This window comes from Rhinoraja longicauda, chromosome 28 (genome assembly GCF_053455715.1).
Source record: "Rhinoraja longicauda isolate Sanriku21f chromosome 28, sRhiLon1.1, whole genome shotgun sequence".
Lineage (NCBI taxonomy): Eukaryota > Metazoa > Chordata > Chondrichthyes > Rajiformes > Arhynchobatidae > Rhinoraja > Rhinoraja longicauda.
The window spans coordinates 30925886-30944085 of NC_135980.1; the positions used below are offsets into that span (position 1 = coordinate 30925886).

The 18200-nt window shown below is 50.5% G+C and overlaps 1 protein-coding gene across 1 annotated transcript in view; it reads right to left on the reverse strand.

Moving 5' to 3' along the window:
• LOC144607436 (tight junction protein ZO-3-like) overlaps nt 1-18200 on the reverse strand; it is a 48067-nt gene that overhangs the window by 24590 nt on the left and 5277 nt on the right. The window contains exons 2-8 of the mRNA XM_078424292.1: nt 15128-15184; nt 14309-14433; nt 9891-9993; nt 8528-8957; nt 6459-6562; nt 3943-4105; nt 2960-3041 (exon numbers count right to left, since the gene is read on the reverse strand). Coding sequence (XP_078280418.1) covers nt 2960-3041; nt 3943-4105; nt 6459-6562; nt 8528-8957; nt 9891-9993; nt 14309-14433; nt 15128-15184 — 1064 coding nt within the window. The remainder of the gene's footprint in view (nt 1-2959; nt 3042-3942; nt 4106-6458; nt 6563-8527; nt 8958-9890; nt 9994-14308; nt 14434-15127; nt 15185-18200) is intronic.

Here is an 18200-nt window from a genome sequence, read left to right on the forward strand (position 1 = left end):
TCACGACGGGCAACATCCAGCTCTACCCTACAGCTCAGGCCTCACGACGGGCAACATCCAGCTCTACCCTACAGCTCAGGCCCTCACCACGGGCAACATCCAGCTCTACCCTACAGCTCAGGCCCTCACGACGGGCAACATCCTTGTAAACATCTCTGTGTCCTTTCCAGCGTAACAACATCTTTCCTACAACAGAGTGACCAAAACTGAACACAATACTCCCAAGGAATAGATGAGGTTTTGGGTCGAGACCCTTCTTCAGTCTGAAGAAGGGTCTCGACCCCGAAACGTCACCCATTCCTTCTCTCCAGAGAGCTGCTTGTCCTGCTGAGTTATTCCAGATTTTTGTGTCTATCTTCGGTTTAAAGCAGCATCTGCAGTTCCTTCCTACACAATACTCCAAACGTGGACTAGGCAATGTCTTGTACAGCTGTGATATGACACCCGACACCCGCCCACCCTCCCACCAGTCCACCCCTCCACACCAGTCCACCCCCACCCCCACCAGCCCGCCACCCCCAACAGTCCATCCCCCACACCAGTCCATCCCCCCCACCAGTCCATCCCCCAAACCAGTCCACCCCCACACCAGTCCACCCCCCCAACAGCACGCCCCCCCCACACCAGTCCACCCCCCCCACACCAGTCCACCCCCCCCCACACCAGCCCACCCCCCCAACAGCGCGCCCCCCCACACCAGTCCATCCCCCCACCAGCCCGCTCTCCCACACCAGTCCGCCCCCCCCCCCCACCCACCTCTGAATGGACCAGAATGGGAAGTTTCAGATGTGCACAAGCTCCTCACCAGTCACTAGCGTTGCCAACTTCCTCACTCCCAAATACGAGACAAGGTGACGTCACCGCCCCGTGCCCCACGTGACCTCACCCAGCCAGCGGCCATGTGCTCCCAGGCCGGGCGGCCGCCATTGGTGGAGCGGAAGCACGTGGCCACTGGCTGGGTGAGGTCACGTGGGGCGCTGGGCGGTGACGTCACCCTTTGCCCCGTATTTGGGAGTGAGGAAGTTGGCAACCCTACTAATACGTGACAAGGGCGGTCCCGTACAGGACAGACTAATTTAGCCCAAAATACGGGATGTCCCGGCTAATACGGGACAGTTGGCATCAAAATGGGTCAGAAATGTCATCAGGTGACTGACTGTGTTGATTCTAGAGGGATGGAGACAGAAGGTCGGAAACCACAGGCCACTTAACCTACGCCTGTCAGAGGGAACATGCTAGAAGCTATCATTACAGTCATTAGAGCAGGGCACTTGGAAAAATGGAAGGAAACACGGTTTAGTGAAAAGGAAATTACATTAGACCAGTTAATTTTAAATCTGAAGAAATAACATGTTTGTAGATACTTGGGAACAACGAGATGTACTATACTTAGATTTAACTTCTGTTACAGTGCTCTATAACATAGTCACTATCTCTCTACTAGGCCCCATTACATGCTTTCTATTCTCTGTCACTGTGTCCATGACCTAGTCCCTATCCCTGGTCACTGTGTCCATATCCCAGTCCTAGTCCTATGTCCTAGTCTCTATCTCCGGTCACTCTGTCCATATCCCAGTCTCTATCTCCCATTACCGTCCATGATCTAGTCTCTGTCACTGGTCACTGTGCCCATGTCCCAGTCTCTATCTCCCATCACTGTATCCATGACCTAGTCTCTATGACTGGTCACTGTGTCCAAGTCCTAGTCTCTAGTCACTGTGTCCATATCCCAGTCTCTATCTCCGGTCACTCTGTCCATATCCCAGTCTCTATCTCCAGTCACTGTGTCCATGTCCTAGGCTCTATCTCCAGTCACTGTGTCCATGTCCTAGGCTCTATCTCCAGTCACTGTGTCCATATCCCAGTCTCTATCACTGGTCACTGTGTCCGTATCCCAGTCTCCATCTCCGGTCACTGTGCCCATATCCCAGTCTCCATCTCCAGTCACTGTGTCCATATCCCAGTCTCCATCTCCAGTCACTGTGTCCATATCCCAGTCTCTATCACTGGTCACTGTGTCCATATCCCAGTCTCTATCTCTGGTCACTGTGTCCATATCCCAGTCTCCATCTCCAGTCACTGTGTCCATATCCCAGTCTCTATCACTGGTCACTGTGTCCGTATCCCAGTCTCTATCACTGGTCACTGTGTCCGTATCCCAGTCTCCATCTCCAGTCACTGTGTCCATATCCCAGTCTCTATCTCCAGTCACTGTGTCCATATCCCAGTCTCTATCTCCAGTCACTGTGTCCATATCCCAGTCTCTATCACTGGTCACTGTGTCCGTATCCCAGTCTCTATCTCCGGTCACTGTGTCCGTATCCCAGTCTCTATCTCCAGTCACTGTGTCCGTATCCCAGTCTCCATCTCCGGGCACTGTGTCCATATCCCAGTCTCTATCTCCAGTCACTGTGCCCATATCCCAGTCTCTATCTCCAGTCACTGTGTCCATATCCCAGTCTCCATCTCCAGTCACTGTGTCCATATCCCAGTCTCTATCTCCGGTCACTGTGTCCGTATCCCAGTCTCTATCTCCAGTCACTGTGCCCATATCCCAGTCTCTATCACTGGTCACTGTGTCCGTATCCCAGTCTCTATCACTGGTCACTGTGTCCGTATCCCAGTCTCCATCTCCAGTCACTGTGCCCATATCCCAGTCTCTATCTCCAGTCACTGTGTCCATATCCCAGTCTCTATCTCCAGTCACTGTGCCCATATCCCAGTCTCTATCTCCAGTCACTGTGTCCGTATCCCAGTCTCTATCACTGGTCACTGTGTCCGTATCCCAGTCTCCATCTCCAGTCACTGTGTCCATATCCCAGTCTCTATCTCCAGTCACTGTGCCCATATCCCAGTCTCTATCTCCGGTCACTGTGTCCGTATCCCAGTCTCCATCTCCGGGCACTGTGCCCCATCACCCGGCCATTGTCCGTGTTGCTCTGCCAAGTGAACCACCCACCTGCCGTTGGTCTTCTTCGTGTTGAGGGGGTCAGGCCCAGCCATGGGTGAAGCAGGACGTTCAGACTCCAGATCTGAAATATCTGTGGAGACGTTGTGGATAATTAGAACATTCTGGGAACTCAAGCTTCATCCTTCATTTTTTATAAAAACAACACAGATGTTGATTTATCTGCAAGCCAGCTCCAGGATGTAGAGTAGGCATCGCATTGTTTAACTGGACTGGACACCAGTGGGAGAGTCCAGGACCAGAGGTCAGAGCCCCAGAATTAAAGGACGTTCTTTTAGGAAGATGAGGTGAAATTTCTTTAGCCAGAGGGTGGTGAATCTGTGGAATTCTTTGCCACAGAAGGCTGTGGAGGCCAAGTCAGTGGGTATATTTTAAGACAGAGATAGATAGACTCTTGATTAGTAATTCTCTGCCTCAGAAGGCAGTGGAGGCCAATTCTCTGAATGCATTCAAGAGAGAGCTGGATAGAGCTCTTAAGGATAGCGGAGTCAGGGGGTATGGGGAGAAGGCAGGAACGGGGTATGATTGAGAATGATCAGCCATGATCACATTGAATGGCGGTGCTGGCTCGAAGGGCCGAATGGCCTACTCCTGCACCCATTGTCTATTGTCTACATCTCATTAATGAGAAGTTATGGGGAGAAGGCAGGAGAATGGGGTTAGGAGGCAGAGATAGATCAGCCATGATTGAATGGCGGGGTAGACTTGATGGGCCGAATGGCCTAATTCTACTCCTATTCCTTATGACCTTATGTCGATTATGTATCGAAAATAAAAGGAAAGGGAATGTTAATGGGCCGCCACTTGAGAAGTGTGGGAAGAAACTGCAGATGACGGTTTACACCGACGATAGACACAAAGTGCTGGAGGAACTCAGCGGGACAGGCAGCATCTCTGGAGAGAAGGAATCGGTGACGTTTCGGGTCGAGACCCTTCTTCAATTGAGAAGCTGCTTAGCCAGCCTGGCCCCTCACCTTCCATTCCCGAGCGGTCATCATCGCTGTCCTCCAGCTCCGGCACATTGATCAGAAACTGCTCGTTATCCCGGAGAACCACCAGGTTCAGCTTCCCCTCCGACTTCTCAATCAGCGACTTTGTATCTTCCAGAGAGATGTTCTCTGTCACAATGCCATTGATCTAGCCAAACACACAAAGTCATCTTTGACTTTCATCCCCCCCACCAACAGTCATTCTTATAGAGCATCCTAACAAAATGCACCATCAGGCTAAACAATCTTTCCATATTGTGTATGAAGGAACAATGTTAGATAGAGCTCTAGGGGCTAGAGGAATCAAGGGATATCAAGGGAGAAGGCAGGCACGGGTTACTGATTGTGGATGATCAGCCATGATCACAATGAATGGCGGTGCTGGCTCGAAGGGCCAAATGGCCTCCTGCACCTATTGTCTATGTTTCTATGAAAATGCAGATGTTGGTTGCGTTTGATAGCCCTCTGACAATCACATCTGGCTGAACGTGCTGGATGGAGTACCAGCATACATTGGTCATTAATTAACATTATTACCTGAAAGTTTGCTACCCTGACTGTATAGAGCGTAGAAAAGTACAGACACAAAATGCTGGAGTAATTCAGTGGGTCAGGCAGCATCGGAGGTCACAGTTTAAGAATAAGGGGTCGGCCATTTAGGACTGAGATGAGGAAAAACCTTTTCACCCAGAGAGTTGTGAATCTGTGGAATTCTCTGCCGCAGAAGGCAGTGGAGGCCAATCCACTTGAGTTAGATTTAGCTCTTAGGGCTAAGGGAATCAAGGGATATGGGGAGAAAGCAGGAACGGGGTACTGATTGTGGATGATCAGCCGATATCATATTGAATGGCAGTGCTGGTTCAAATGGCCTACGACTACACCTATTTTCTATGTTTCTATGTTTTCCCACTTCAAATCTTCTCTAAACTTCAATAGCCTGGATTTTGTCAGATTTTTCCATCAGTTCAGAAGTAAATTGGTAGTATTAACTTGTGTAATTATTAGCAAGTTTTGGATATGGGTATCTAACCATGGAAATCCTGAACCTTTTGTTAAATTCATATAGTCATAGAGTGATACAGCCTGGAAACAGGCCCTTCGGCCCAACTTACCCACACAAGCCAACATGCCCCAGCTATACTAGTCTCACCTGCCTGCGCTTGGTCCATATCCCTCCAAACCTGTCCTATCCAAGTACCTGTCCAACTGTTTCTTAAACGATGGGATAGTCCCAGCCTCAACCACCTCCTCTGGCAGCTCGTTCCATACACCCACCACCCTTTGAGTGAAAAATGTATCTGCTGGTAAATATGTTCTTGTACTTTCCCACTCAAATATACATGGTGTTCATATTTAACAAAAGCTTTTCACTGTACCTCGGTACATGTGGCAATAAACTAGACTAACACCTTTCAATGCCATTGCTCATTGATTTTCTGCCTCATCTATGCTCCTACATTCCAGTCAACTCCCCCAAGATTCTACTGTTCACCTACACACGACGGTTAATTTATAGTGGCCAATTAATCCACCAAACGACATGCCTTAGGGATGTGGGAGGAAACCAGCGCACCCAGACAAAAACCCACGTGGTCACAGAAAGAACATGCAAACTCCACACAGATGTCACAGGAGGTCAAGATTGAATCCAGCTTGTTAGCGCTGTGAGGCAGTAGGTCTCCTAGCCGTAGGGGTTGCCAACTATCTCACGCCCAAATAAGGGACAAGGTGACATCACCGCCCCGCGCCCCACATGACCTCACCCAGCCAGGGGCCACGTACTCCCGCTCCACCAATGGTGGCTGCCCGGGCCGGGAGGCAGGTTGCTACGCAACCTCCGTTAGGCGGCGTCCGGGCCTCCGGACTTACACTGTCTGGACCCACAGTGCCTGGGCCTAGAGCGTCCGGGCCTACAGCGTCCCCCGGGCCTAATACAGGATAAGGGCGGTCCCGTACGGGACAAACCAATTTAGCCCAAAATACGGGATGTCCCGGCTAATATGGGACAGTTGGCAACCCTAACTAGCAGCACCATAGAACATTAGGGAAGTACAGCACAGGAACAGGCCATTCGGCCCACAATGTCTGTGCCGAACATAATGCCAAGATAATCTAGCCCCGTCTGCCCGCCAGGACATTTCTAGAGTTTCTCAGTTCTTAATCTGGGGAAGTTTGTGCTGTTGTGAAAAGTTAGAAATGAAGTAAATAACAAAATTGATTCTATTTTTGTAAGATGATTTTCATTCACGCTGCCTTTAAATGTTTCTGGCAAACATGCCACTTTGAGTTTTAATATATATATATATATTTTAATAATGTTCAATTTTTAATACTTGTTCAATAGTTCGTTAACCCTTAATTCTTAGATCCGAGTAAATCCTCCCACTTAGAATGTGGCACCACAAAAATCAAGATCAATGGACTTGGTCTTCGCTGCCGATGCCCAAATACAATTGGTTATCTTCATGAATTACTAGCTGTATGAGGTTTGTGTCTCTTACCTTCAGTATGATGTCTCCTTCCTGTAACACCCCTTCCTTTGAGGCAAGACCACTCGATGTCATGTGTTTGATGAAGATTTGACTCCCTAACCTCAGTCCATATTCTGTGGGGTAGAATGGTGCACAAAGCAAATTAGGATTGTAACTATGGAACTACTTCAATGTACCAAAGATATGGTGGCAGGGTGGCAGGGTGGCAGGGTGGCAGGGTGGCACAGCGGTAGAGTTGCTGCCTTACCGTGCCAGGCACCCGGGTTTGATCCTGACCACGGGTGTCAGTAGATTAGAGATACAGCGCGGAAACAGGCCCTTTCGGCCCACCGGGTCCGCGCCGACCAGCGATCCCCGCACATTAACACTATCCTACACCCACAAGGGACAATTTTTACATTTACCAAGCCAATTAACCTACAAACCTGCACGTCTTTGGAGTGTGGGAGGAAACCGAAGATCTCGGAGAAAACCCACGCAGGTCACTGGGAGAACATACAAACTCCGTACAGACAGCACCCGTAATCGGGATCGAACCCAGCTTTCCGGTGCTGCATTCGCTGTAAGGCAGCAACTCTACCGCTGCGCCACCGTGCCGTCCATGACATACTTACGTGAAGTTTGTACGTTCTCCCCGTGATCTCCGTGGGTTTTCTCCGGGATCCCCAGTATCCTCCCACACTCCAAAGACGCGCAGGTCTGTAGGTTAATTGGCTTGGGATAAGCACTTGTCCCTAGTGCGGGTAGTATAGTGTAAGTGTGCGGGGATCGCTGGTCGGTGCGGTCTCAGTGGGCAGAAGGGCCTGTTTCAGTGCTGTATCTTTAAACTAAACTAAACTAGAAATGGTGATCGCTCTACAATGGTTCGTAAGTCATAGGAGTAGAATTAGGACATTCAGCCCATCAAGTCTACTCCACCATTCAATCATGGCTGATCTATCTCTCCCTCCTAACCCCATTCTCCTGCCTTCTCCCCATAACCCCTGACACCCGCACTAATCAAGAATCTATCAGTCTCCGCTTTAAAAATACCCGACGACTTGGCCTCCACAGCCGTCTGTGGCAATGAATTCCACAGATTCACCACCCTCTGACTGAAGACGTGCCTTGATCAATACGGGTGTCAGAGGTTACGGGGAGAAGGCAGGAGAATGGGGTTAAGAGGGAAAGATGGATTACCCATCATTGAATGGCAGACTAGACTTGATGGACCGAATGGCCTAGCCTTGCTCCCATCGCTCATGAACATGACACTGGAACGTGGCCTGGGCTTTTCATCGTGGGGAGACTGGAGGGACAATTGAAAGAGAGAGATGGAGGACAGGGAGAGGTGGAGAGAGAAAAGAGAGAAAAACAGGAACAGAGGGAAGGAGAAAAAGAGGGGAAAAAATCAACAGTGAAAGCAGGGATTTAGAAGATTGATCTTTATGAGAGAAAAAAAATAATGTCACCCATAAGGTAGGAACTAAAAGGCTGTGGTGTAGCAGGTAACCTGTGGAGGGGATGGAAGGTAAGTCGAGCAGGAAACCTCCTCGACGTGAATAAATGTGGACCTCCAGAGCCTAGATACGTCTGTTCCCATTGGTGGTGTCACTGGTGTCAAAGCAATGTAAAGTAGGTGTGACTGAAGTGGAATCACCTGGAGCCTTGTCAAAGACAGGTCATCCCACAGCCCACAGCCCCGTCCACACCCCCCTGTCTACCTGACATCACAATATGTTGGAAGCAACTGCAGATACTGGTTTAGACCAAAGGTAGTGACACAAAGTGCTGGAGTAACTCAACGGGACAGGCAACATCCCTGGAGGTAAAAGGTGGATGGTGTTTTGGGTCTGAGCCCTTCTTCAGACTGAAGAAACATCCTCTATCCATGTTCTCCACAGATGCTGCCTGACCCGCTGAGTTACTCCAGCACTCTGTGAAACGTCACCTATCCATGTTCTCCACAGATGCTGCCTGACCCGCTGAGTTACTCCAGCAGTCTGTGTCCATCTTTGACAGAACAGCAGTGGTGATTCAGCGTGATTAGGGTCAGGAATGCTCCCTGACTCGCGTCGTCTGACTGGGATCTCTCTCACCTTCATCCCTGGTGTTTTTAATGAGGAAGCTCCTGATGGGTTGTTTGACGGGAGGATGGCTGGTGTTGTCATGGTGGCTCCAGGTCGGGCTGTCTTCTCTCCGGTACTCCCCGTCGGTGTGGTTGTGGCTGTTGTGTTGATCGTTGTAGCTGTGTGGGGGACTGGGGGACCGATCGTAACCTCGTGCCGGGCTGGGGTGCCGATCGTAGCTGTGGTTCCTCTCAGAATACCGGTCGGTGTCGCCGTGCCGATGATCCTCATGGTACAGGTTTTGGTTCTGAATCCTCCGCAGGCTCCTGCCAGCTGGGTCGTAATCCTCATCCTCATCAGAAGCATCGTCATGGGCAAAGTCCGAATCGGAATAGAAGGAGCCAGCGGCTGGGGCCGGGCTGGACACAGGGATCTGTACCTTACGCGGCCTCTTCACCGTCTAGAAAGGTAGGACATTCACTATTAGTCATCACCAGAGCTCTCAGCGTCTGGCTCAAGACACCAGCTACACGTTGCACATTCACGACCAATCAACATGACGTTAAAGAATGATTACGTTGGGAATTTAATTTAGTTTATGTTTAGTTTAGAGATACAGGCCCTTCGTCCCACCGAGTCCGCACCGACCAGCGATCCCCACACATTAACACACACTGGGGATAATTTACACATACAGGGCTTGTTTCCACGCTGTGTCTGTCCAGTAGAGTAGTGCCATACCTAAGCACATCACCCATTAGCAAAGTGTACAGAAATAGTCCCCTGAGCCCACGTGCAAGAGGAGCCGGGTCCTGGCGACATAGAAACATAGAAACATAGAAAATAGGTGCAGGAGTAGGCCATTCGGCCCTTCAAGCCTGCACCGCCATTCAATGTGATCATGGCTGATCATCCAACTCAGTATCCCGTACCTGCCTTCTCTCCATACCCCCTGATCCCTTTAGCCACAAGGGCCACATCTAACTCCCTCTTAAATATAGCCAATGAACTGGCCTCAACTACCTTCTGTGGCAGAGAATTCCACAGATTCACCACTCTCTGTGTGAAAAAAAACATTCTCATCTCGGTCCTAAAAGACTTCCCCCTTATCCTTAAACTGTGACCCCTTGTTCTGGACTTCCCCAACATCGGGAACAATCTTCCTGCATCTAGCCTGTCCAACCCCTTAAGAATTTTGTAAGTTTCTATAAGATCCCCCTCAATCTTCTAAATTCCAGCGAGTACAAGCCGACATTCTCAAAGCCCAGTCCGCGTTTGAGGTCAATTTGGTGGATTTAGATTCGTAGGCGACCGTCACCAGCGGACAGAGGTGAAGCTGAGTGAAGTATCCTCACTCAGACTCAGCACCACACACAACCTTCACCACACTCACTATGTTAGCGACTTTCCCTGAACTCTTCAGGCACTGGATGGCAAATGAAGAAGGCACATTTTCCAAGGAAACGCCATTCACCATAACGATCCTGTCCTTTATCCTGCAACGGGAGAAGCATTCCAGTTAATTCTGCATTGATCTCAGGGGCACAACATTTCAAATGATAACAATGGAGCAGTGGTAGAGTTGCCGCCTCACAGCGCCAGAGACCCTGGTTCGATCCTGACTATGGGCGCTGTCTGTACGGAGTTTGGAGCCTGCTAAACTGCACGCCTTTGTAGTGTGGGAGGAAACCAGAGCACCCAGAGGAAACCCACGCAGATCAAAGGGAGAACGTACAAACTTCCAACACAAAACGTCACCTAATCCTTCTCACCACAGATGCTGCCTGTCCCGCTGGGTTACTCCAGCATTTTGTGTCTATCTTCAGTGTAAACCAGCATCTGCAGTTCCTTCCTACAGGTTGCCAGCCTGGATCTCCCTGTGACTACCTGTTAGTATCATCATGATGGAATTATTCCTGGGATGAAGTGTAAATAATTCCTGTCAGTTCCCTCCTTCCCTTCCCCTCAGTCACGTCTGTGAAGTCAGGACTTAGTGTATTCTCGGTTCCATCGTGAATCTGTGTCTCTGTCTCTCGGGAATGTGAGAAAACGTGGGCCCATGCCTGGTGACCAATTACTGATGATTTACTCAACAGGAAGAACGTTCATAAGATCATAAGGTCATGTAATAGGAGCAGAATTAGGCCATTTGGCCCATCAAGCCTACTCCACCATTCAATCTTGGCTGATCTATCTCTCCCTCCTAACCCCATTCTCCTGCCTTCTCCCCATAACCTCTGACACCCTTTTGTCACCCATTCTTCTCTCCAGAGATGCTGCCTGTCCCACTGAGTCACTCCAGCTTTTTGTGTCTATTTTCGGTTTAAACCAGCACCTGCAGTTCCTTCCTACACCAATTAGGAAGGGTGTACACCTGTTGGAAGTGTAGTCATCAGTCTGAAGAAGGGTCTCGACCCGAAAAGTCACCCAGTCCTTGTCCCCAGAGATGCTGTCTGTCCCGCTGAGTTACTCCAGCATTCTGTGTCTATCTTGTTCTTCCCTATGTTGACTGTTTTAGCTAAACAAGCCCCCTAGTGGGTGTGACAAAGGAGATGGCTGATGTAACCTCAGGCTCTTGCAACATCTTATTTATTATCATCGATGAAATTATCTGGTTGCTAAAATGTTCTAATTCCATTAGAGGGCCCTCTTGTACTCAATTAATAATATCTAGAGCAAAAACAAAATGCTGGAGAAACTCAGTGGGTCAGGCAACATCTGTGCAGGGAATGAACAGGCAATGTGACTCTGTGTCTCCGTGTCTCTGTGACTGTGTCTCTGTGACTGTGTGAGACAGTGACTCCGTGTCTCTGTGTCTCTGTGACTGTGTCTCTGCGTCTCTGCGACTCTGTGTCTCTGTGACTGTCTCTCTGTGTCTCTGTGTCTCTGTGACTGTGTCTCTGTCTCTCTGTGTCTCTGTGTCTCTGTGTCTCTGTGACTGTGTCTCTGTCTCTCTGTCTCTCTGTGTCTCTGTGTCTCTGTCTCTCTGTGTCTCTGTGTCTCTGTGACTGTGTCTCTGTCTCTCTGTGTCTCTGTGACTCTGTGTCTCTGTCTCTCTGTGTCTCTGTGTCTCTGTGTCTCTGTGTCTCTGTGTCTCTGTGTCTCTGTGTCCCTGTGTCTCTGTGTCTCTGTGACTGTGTCTCTGTGTCTCTGTGTCTCTGTGACTCTGTGTCTCTGTGTCTCTGTGACTCTGTGTCTCTGTGACTCTGTGTCTCTGTGTCTCTGTGTCTGTGTCTCTGTGTCTCTGTGTCTCTGTGTCTCTGTGTCTCTGTGTCTCTGTGACTGTGTCTCTGTGTCTCTGTGTCTCTATGTCTCTGTGTCTCTGTGACTGTGTCCCTGTGTCCCTGTGTCTCTGTGACTCTGTGTCTCTGTGACTGTGTCTCTGTGTCGCTGTGACTGTGTCTCTGTGTCTCTGTCACTGTGTCTCTGCGTCTCTGCGACTCTGCGTCTCTGTGTCTCTGTGTCTCTGTGTCTCTGCGACTCTGCGTCTCTGTGTCTCTGTGTCTCTATGTCTCTGTGTCTCTGTGACTGTGTCTCTGTGTCTCTGTGTCTCTGTGACTCTGTGTCTCTGTGACTCTGTCTCTGTGTCTCTGTGTCTCTGTGTCTCTGTGTCTCTGTGTCTCTGTGTCTCTGTGTCCCTGTGTCTCTGTGTCTCTGTGTCTCTGTGACTGTGTCTCTGTGTCGCTGTGACTGTGTCTCTGTGTCTCTGTCACTGTGTCTCTGCGTCTCTGCGACTCTGAGTCTCTGTGTGTCTGTGTCTCTGTGACTGTGTCTCTGTCTCTCTGTGTCTCTGTGTCTCTGTGTCTCTGTGACTGTGTCCCTGTGTCCCTGTGTCCCTGTGTCCCTGTGTCTCTGTGTCTCTGTGACTCTGTGACTGTGTCTCTGTGTCTCTGTCACTGTGTCTCTGCGTCTCTGCGACTCTGAGTCTCTGTGTGTCTGTGTCTCTGTGACTGTGTCTCTGTCACTGTGTCTCTGTCTCTCTGTGTCTCTGTGTCTCTGTGTCTCTGTGACTGTGTCTCTGTCTCTCTGTCTCTCTGTGTCTCTGTGTCTCTGTGTCTCTGTCTCTCTGTGTCTCTGTGTCTCTGTGTCTCTGTGACTGTCTCTCTGTGTCTCTGTGTCTCTGTGTCTCTGTGTCTCTGTGACTCTGTGTCTCTGTGTCTCTGTGTCTCTGTCTCTGTGTTTCTGTGACTGTGTCTCTGTGACTCTGTGTCTCTGTGTCTCTGTGTCTCTGTCTCTGTGTCTCTGTGTCTCTGTGACTCTGTCTCTGTGACTGTGTCTCTGTGTCTCTGTGACTCTGTGTCTCTGTGTCTCTGTGTCTCTGTGTCTCTGTGTCTCTGTGACTGTCTCTCTGTGTCTCTGTGACTGTCTCTCTGTGTCTCTGTGTCTCTATGTCTCTGTGACTGTCTCTCTGTGTGTCTGTGTCTCTGTGTCTCTGTGTCTCTGTGTCTCTGTGACTGTGTCTCTGTGTCTCTGTGACTGTGTCTCTGTGTCTCTGTGTCTCTGTGACTCTGTGACTGTGTGACTCTGTGTCTCTGTGTCTCTGTGTCTCTGTGTCTCTGTGTCTCTGTGTCTCTGTGTCTCTGTGACTCTGTGACTGTGTGACTCTGTGTCTCTGTGTCTCTGTGTCTCTGTGTCTCTGTGTCTCTGTGTCTCTGTGTCTCTGTGTCCCTGTGACTGTGTCTCTGTGTCTCTGTGTCTCTGTGTCTCTGTGTCTCTGTGTCTCTGTGTCTCTGTGACTGTCTCTCTGTGTCTCTGTGTCTCTGTGTCTCTGTGACTGTGTCTCTGTGTCTCTGTGTCTCTGTGTCTCTGTGACTGTGTCTCTGTGTCTCTGTGTCTCTGTGTCTCTGTGACTGTGTCTCTGTGTCCCTGTGTCCCTGTGTCCCTGTGTCTCTGTGACTCTGTGTCTCTGTGTCTCTGTGACTCTGTGTCTCTGTGACTGTGTCTCTGTGTCTCTGTGTCTCTGTGACTGTGTCTCTGTGACTCTGTGACTGTGTCTCTGCGACTCTGCGTCTCTGCGTCTCTGCGACTCTGCGTCTCTGCGTCTCTGCGTCTCTGTGTCACTGTCTCTGTGACTGTGTGTCACTGTCTCTGTGTCTCTGTGTCTCTGTGTCTCTGTGTCACTCTGTGTCTCTGTGTCACTCTGTGTCTCTGTGTCTCTGTGACTCTGTGTCTCTGTGACTCTGTGTCTCTGACTCTGTGACTCTGTGTCTCTGTGACTCTGTGACTGTGTCTCTGTTTCTCTGTGACTCTGTGTCTCTGTGACTCTGTGTCTCTGTGTCTCTGTGTCTCTGTGTCTCTGTGACTCTGTGTCTCTGTGTCTCTGTGTCTCTGTGTCTCTGTGACTCTGTGACTCTGTGTCTCTGTGTCTCTGTGTCTCTGTGTCTCTGTGTCTCTGTGACTCTGTGTCTCTGTGTCTCTGTGACTGTGTGACTCTGTGACTCTGTGTCTCTGTGACTCTGTGTCTCTGACTCTGTGACTCTGTGTCTCTGTGTCTCTGTGTCTCTGTGTCTCTGTGACTCTGTGACTCTGTGTCTCTGTGACTCTGTGTCTCTGACTCTGTGACTCTGTGTCTCTGTGTCTCTGTGACTCTGTGTCTCTGTGTCTCTGTGTCTCTGTGTCTCTGTGTCTCTGTGACTGTCTCTCTGTGACTCTGTGTCTCTGTGACTCTGTGACTGTGTGTCTCTGTTTCTCTGTGACTCTGTGTCTCTGTGACTCTGTGTCTCTGACTCTGTGTCTCTGTGTCTCTGTGTCTCTGTGTCTCTGTGACTCTACGAGTCCTAATCCTGGTTGTTTCGGGATGTTGTTACTCACAGAATCTTCCCGTTGGCCGGTCCAGACGGGACCACGTCTGAGACGAGGATGGCAGTCTCCCCGGTGCTGCTGCTGGGTTTGTCCTTCCCGCCCGAGATAGCGATGCCAAACCCGATCTTTGAATCCTGGAGGCACAACAGAAAGGGTTGAGAATAGGGTTGGCAACTTCCTCACTCCCAAATACGGGACAAAGGGTGACGTCACCGCCCCGCGCCCCACGTGACCTCACCCAGCCAGCGGCCACGCGCTCCCGGCCCATTGGTGGAGCGGGAGCACGTGGCCGCTGGCTGGGTGAGGTCACGTGGGGCGCGGGGCGGTGACGTCACCCTATGTCCCGTATTTGGGAATGAGGAAGTTGGCAACCCCCCTACTAATACGGGACAAGGGCGGTCCCATACGGGACAAACTAATTTAGCCCAAAATACGGGATGTCCCGGCTAATACGGGACAGTTGGCAACCCCAGTGTACAGTGCCCAGTTTTACACAGAGACGGTAGATATAAAGTCGGCAGGTTGGCACACTGGCGGGACCGCCCATTTCCGCTATGCCGATCTCCCTTGTGTGGAGGGGCTGGTGTGTGGTGCATGGATGAAGCTGATCCTTTAGACGTCTGATTGAACTAAGCGATAGATAGATTCTTGATCAGTGCTGGTGTCAGGGGTTACAGGGAGAAGGCAGGAGAATGGGGTTAGGAGGGAGAGATAGATCAGCCATGATTGAATGGCAGAGTAGACTTGATGGGCAGAATGGCCTTATTCTGCTCCTATCACTTGTGTCCTTATGAAAAGGGGGAATGACAACAGAAGCAGAGTGTTTACCCGCTGCAGCGACACTGTTTGTTGCTCCCATATCAGCGTTTCTTCCATTTCTGGAAACTGAGAATAAAACACAGAAGATAATTACATCAGCAATATAATAACGGATTATTATTTAACCAACTTCTGGAAACCCTGTCCCTACGTACAGAGTCACGGCAAAGGCACGTCTGCCAGGTTCTGGTTCTGACTGAAGACAGATACAAACTGCTGGAGTAACTCAGGGGGTCAGGCAGCATCTCAGGAGAGAAGGAATGGGTAACGTTTTGTGTCAAGACCCGAAATGTCACCCAATCCTTTTTGCCAGAGACGCTGCCTGACCCACCACCACAACCAGAGAGCAGTGCTGAACTACTATCCACATCTTTGGTGACACTCGGACTATCCTTGATCGGACTTTGCTGGCTTTACCTTGCGCTAAACATTATTCCCTTATCATGTATCTGTACACTGTAAACGGCTCGACTGTAATCATGTGTTGCCTTTCCGATGACTGGTTAGCACGCAACAAAAAGCTTTTCACTGTACCTCGGTACACGTGACAATAAACTGAACTGAACTAACTTACTGCGGCATTTTGTGTCTATTTTACAGATTAGTTGGTGATTTATTTCCTTGTTTTGGACTGGGGTTATGCCATGCTTGATTACGTAATAGTAATTACATATTTAGAAAGAGCTAAAAATGAATTTGCTTGAAACGAAACAGACTCGGTATAACATCTTCCTTTCTAACATTCTGACGTGCCGTAGATAGAGAAAGTTACTGCCTCAAGCCCCAAGTTGAATAGAAGCCATGGGGAGCAATCTTACCCTCCAATCCATGATGTGGAGGGAAATAACTGCAGATGCTGGTACAAATCGAAGGTGTCACAAAATGCTGGAGTAACTCAGCGGGTCAGGCAACATCTCAGGAGAGAAGGAATGGGTGACGTTTCAGGTCGAGACCCTTCTTCAGACTGAAGACGTCACCCATTCCTTCTCTCCTGAGATGCTGCCTGACCCTCCAATCAATGATGTTTGGGCAGAGCTGTTTATTCTAGGAGTGTTCTTGCCAGCTTGAAGCTGCAATCTCCTGTCCAGTATGTGGTGTGTGCATGTGCGTTTGTGTGTGCAGATGTGTGTGTGTGTAACTTTGGCCCACCAAGTCTGCACCGACCAGCGATCCCCGCACACTGATACTCTCCTACACATGCTTGGGACAATTCACAACTATACCAAGCCAATTTACTTGCAAACCTGTACGTCTTTGGAGTGTGGGAGGAAACCGAAGATCACAAAGAAAACCCACGCAGGTGACAGGTTGAATGTACAAAGTCGGGACAAACAGCACCCGTAGTCGGGATCGAACCTGTGTCTCTGGTTCTGCGAGGCAGCAACTCTACTGTTGCGCCACCGTGCCGCCTGTACGTACACACATGCACACACGCACACACAGAGATGCACAGGATCACACACACACACGCACACGCCTGCAGACACAAACGCACATACACACACAACGGACACAAACTTGTGCGTGCATTCTCAAACACAGATGCATGTTCACAAGCAAATACACACTAACACCCAAATAGCAACACAAATAAACAAACTGATTCCAGATCTTGGGCAGGGTTGGGTTTTGAACAAGTTAAAACTGAGTGCATTAAGCAAAGACTGGACAGGAAATTGTAACGTCAAGCTTGCAAGAACACTCCTGGAATGAACAGGCCGGTACCATCCAGATGCTACACACGTGGCCAACAGGGTCCCGTACAAGTAGGGTCGCCAACTGTCCCGTATTAGCCGGGACATCCCGTATTTTAGGCTGAATTGGTTTGTCCCGTACGGGACCGCCCTTGTCCCGTATTAGGCCTGGACACTGTAGGCCCGGACACTGTAGGCCCGGACACTGTAGGCCCGGACGCTGTAGGCCCGGACACTGTAGGCCTGGACACTGTAGGCCCGGACACTGTAGGCCCGGACACTGTAGGCCCGGACACTGTAGACCCGGATGCTGTAGGCCTGGACACTGTAGACCCGAACACTGTAGGCCCGGACGCTGTAGGCCCGGACACTGTAGGCCTGGACACTGTAGGCCCCGACAGTTTAGGTCCCGACACTCTAGGTCGCCCAGGCGCCGCCCAACGGAGGTTGCGTAGCAACCCGCCTCCCAGTCCGGGCGGCCAACAGGGTCCCGTACAAGTAGGGTCGCCAACTGTCCCGTATTAGCCGGGACATCCCGTATTTTAGGCTGAATTGGTTTGTCCCGTACGGGACCGCCCTTGTCCCGTATTAGGCCTGGACACTGTAGGCCCGGACACTGTAGGCCCGGACACTGTAGGCCCGGACGCTGTAGGCCCGGACACTGTAGGCCTGGACACTGTAGGCCCGGACACTGTAGGCCCGGACACTGTAGGCCCGGACACTGTAGACCCGGATGCTGTAGGCCTGGACACTGTAGACCCGAACACTGTAGGCCCGGACGCTGTAGGCCCGGACACTGTAGGCCTGGACACTGTAGGCCCCGACAGTTTAGGTCCCGACACTCTAGGTCGCCCAGGCGCCGCCCAACGGAGGTTGCGTAGCAACCCGCCTCCCAGTCCGGGCGGCCGCCATTGGTGGAGCGGGAGCACGTGGCCGCTGGCTGGGTGAGGTCAGGTGGGGCGCGGGGCGGTGGCGTCACTTTGTCCCGTATTTGGGAGTGAGGAAGTTGGCAACCCTACACGTCCCGTACAAGGGAAGAACAAGTCAGGCAGGGCCACTGTCCTGTCAGTTTGTTCTCCACTCACCCTTTCCCAGCGGGTGAAGGGTGTAATCCCACCCGACAGAAAAGCGTCTGATTGACATTGGCGCTCTGATCACAGGATGCTTGCAATGCCTGGGCCAGACGCCAACGTAATGAGAGGCAAGTTAATCTGTTTCCTTAGAGTGGTGAAGCTATCATGTATCATTAAACTGTTCACAATCCAGGAGACACATCCTAGGCCAAAGTCTGGTGTCACACAGCAGCCAAGAAAAAGCATTTGTCGAAGTTCACTGTAGCCGCCTGATTTACTTGGAAAAAAGATACAAAGTGCTGGAGTAACTCAGCG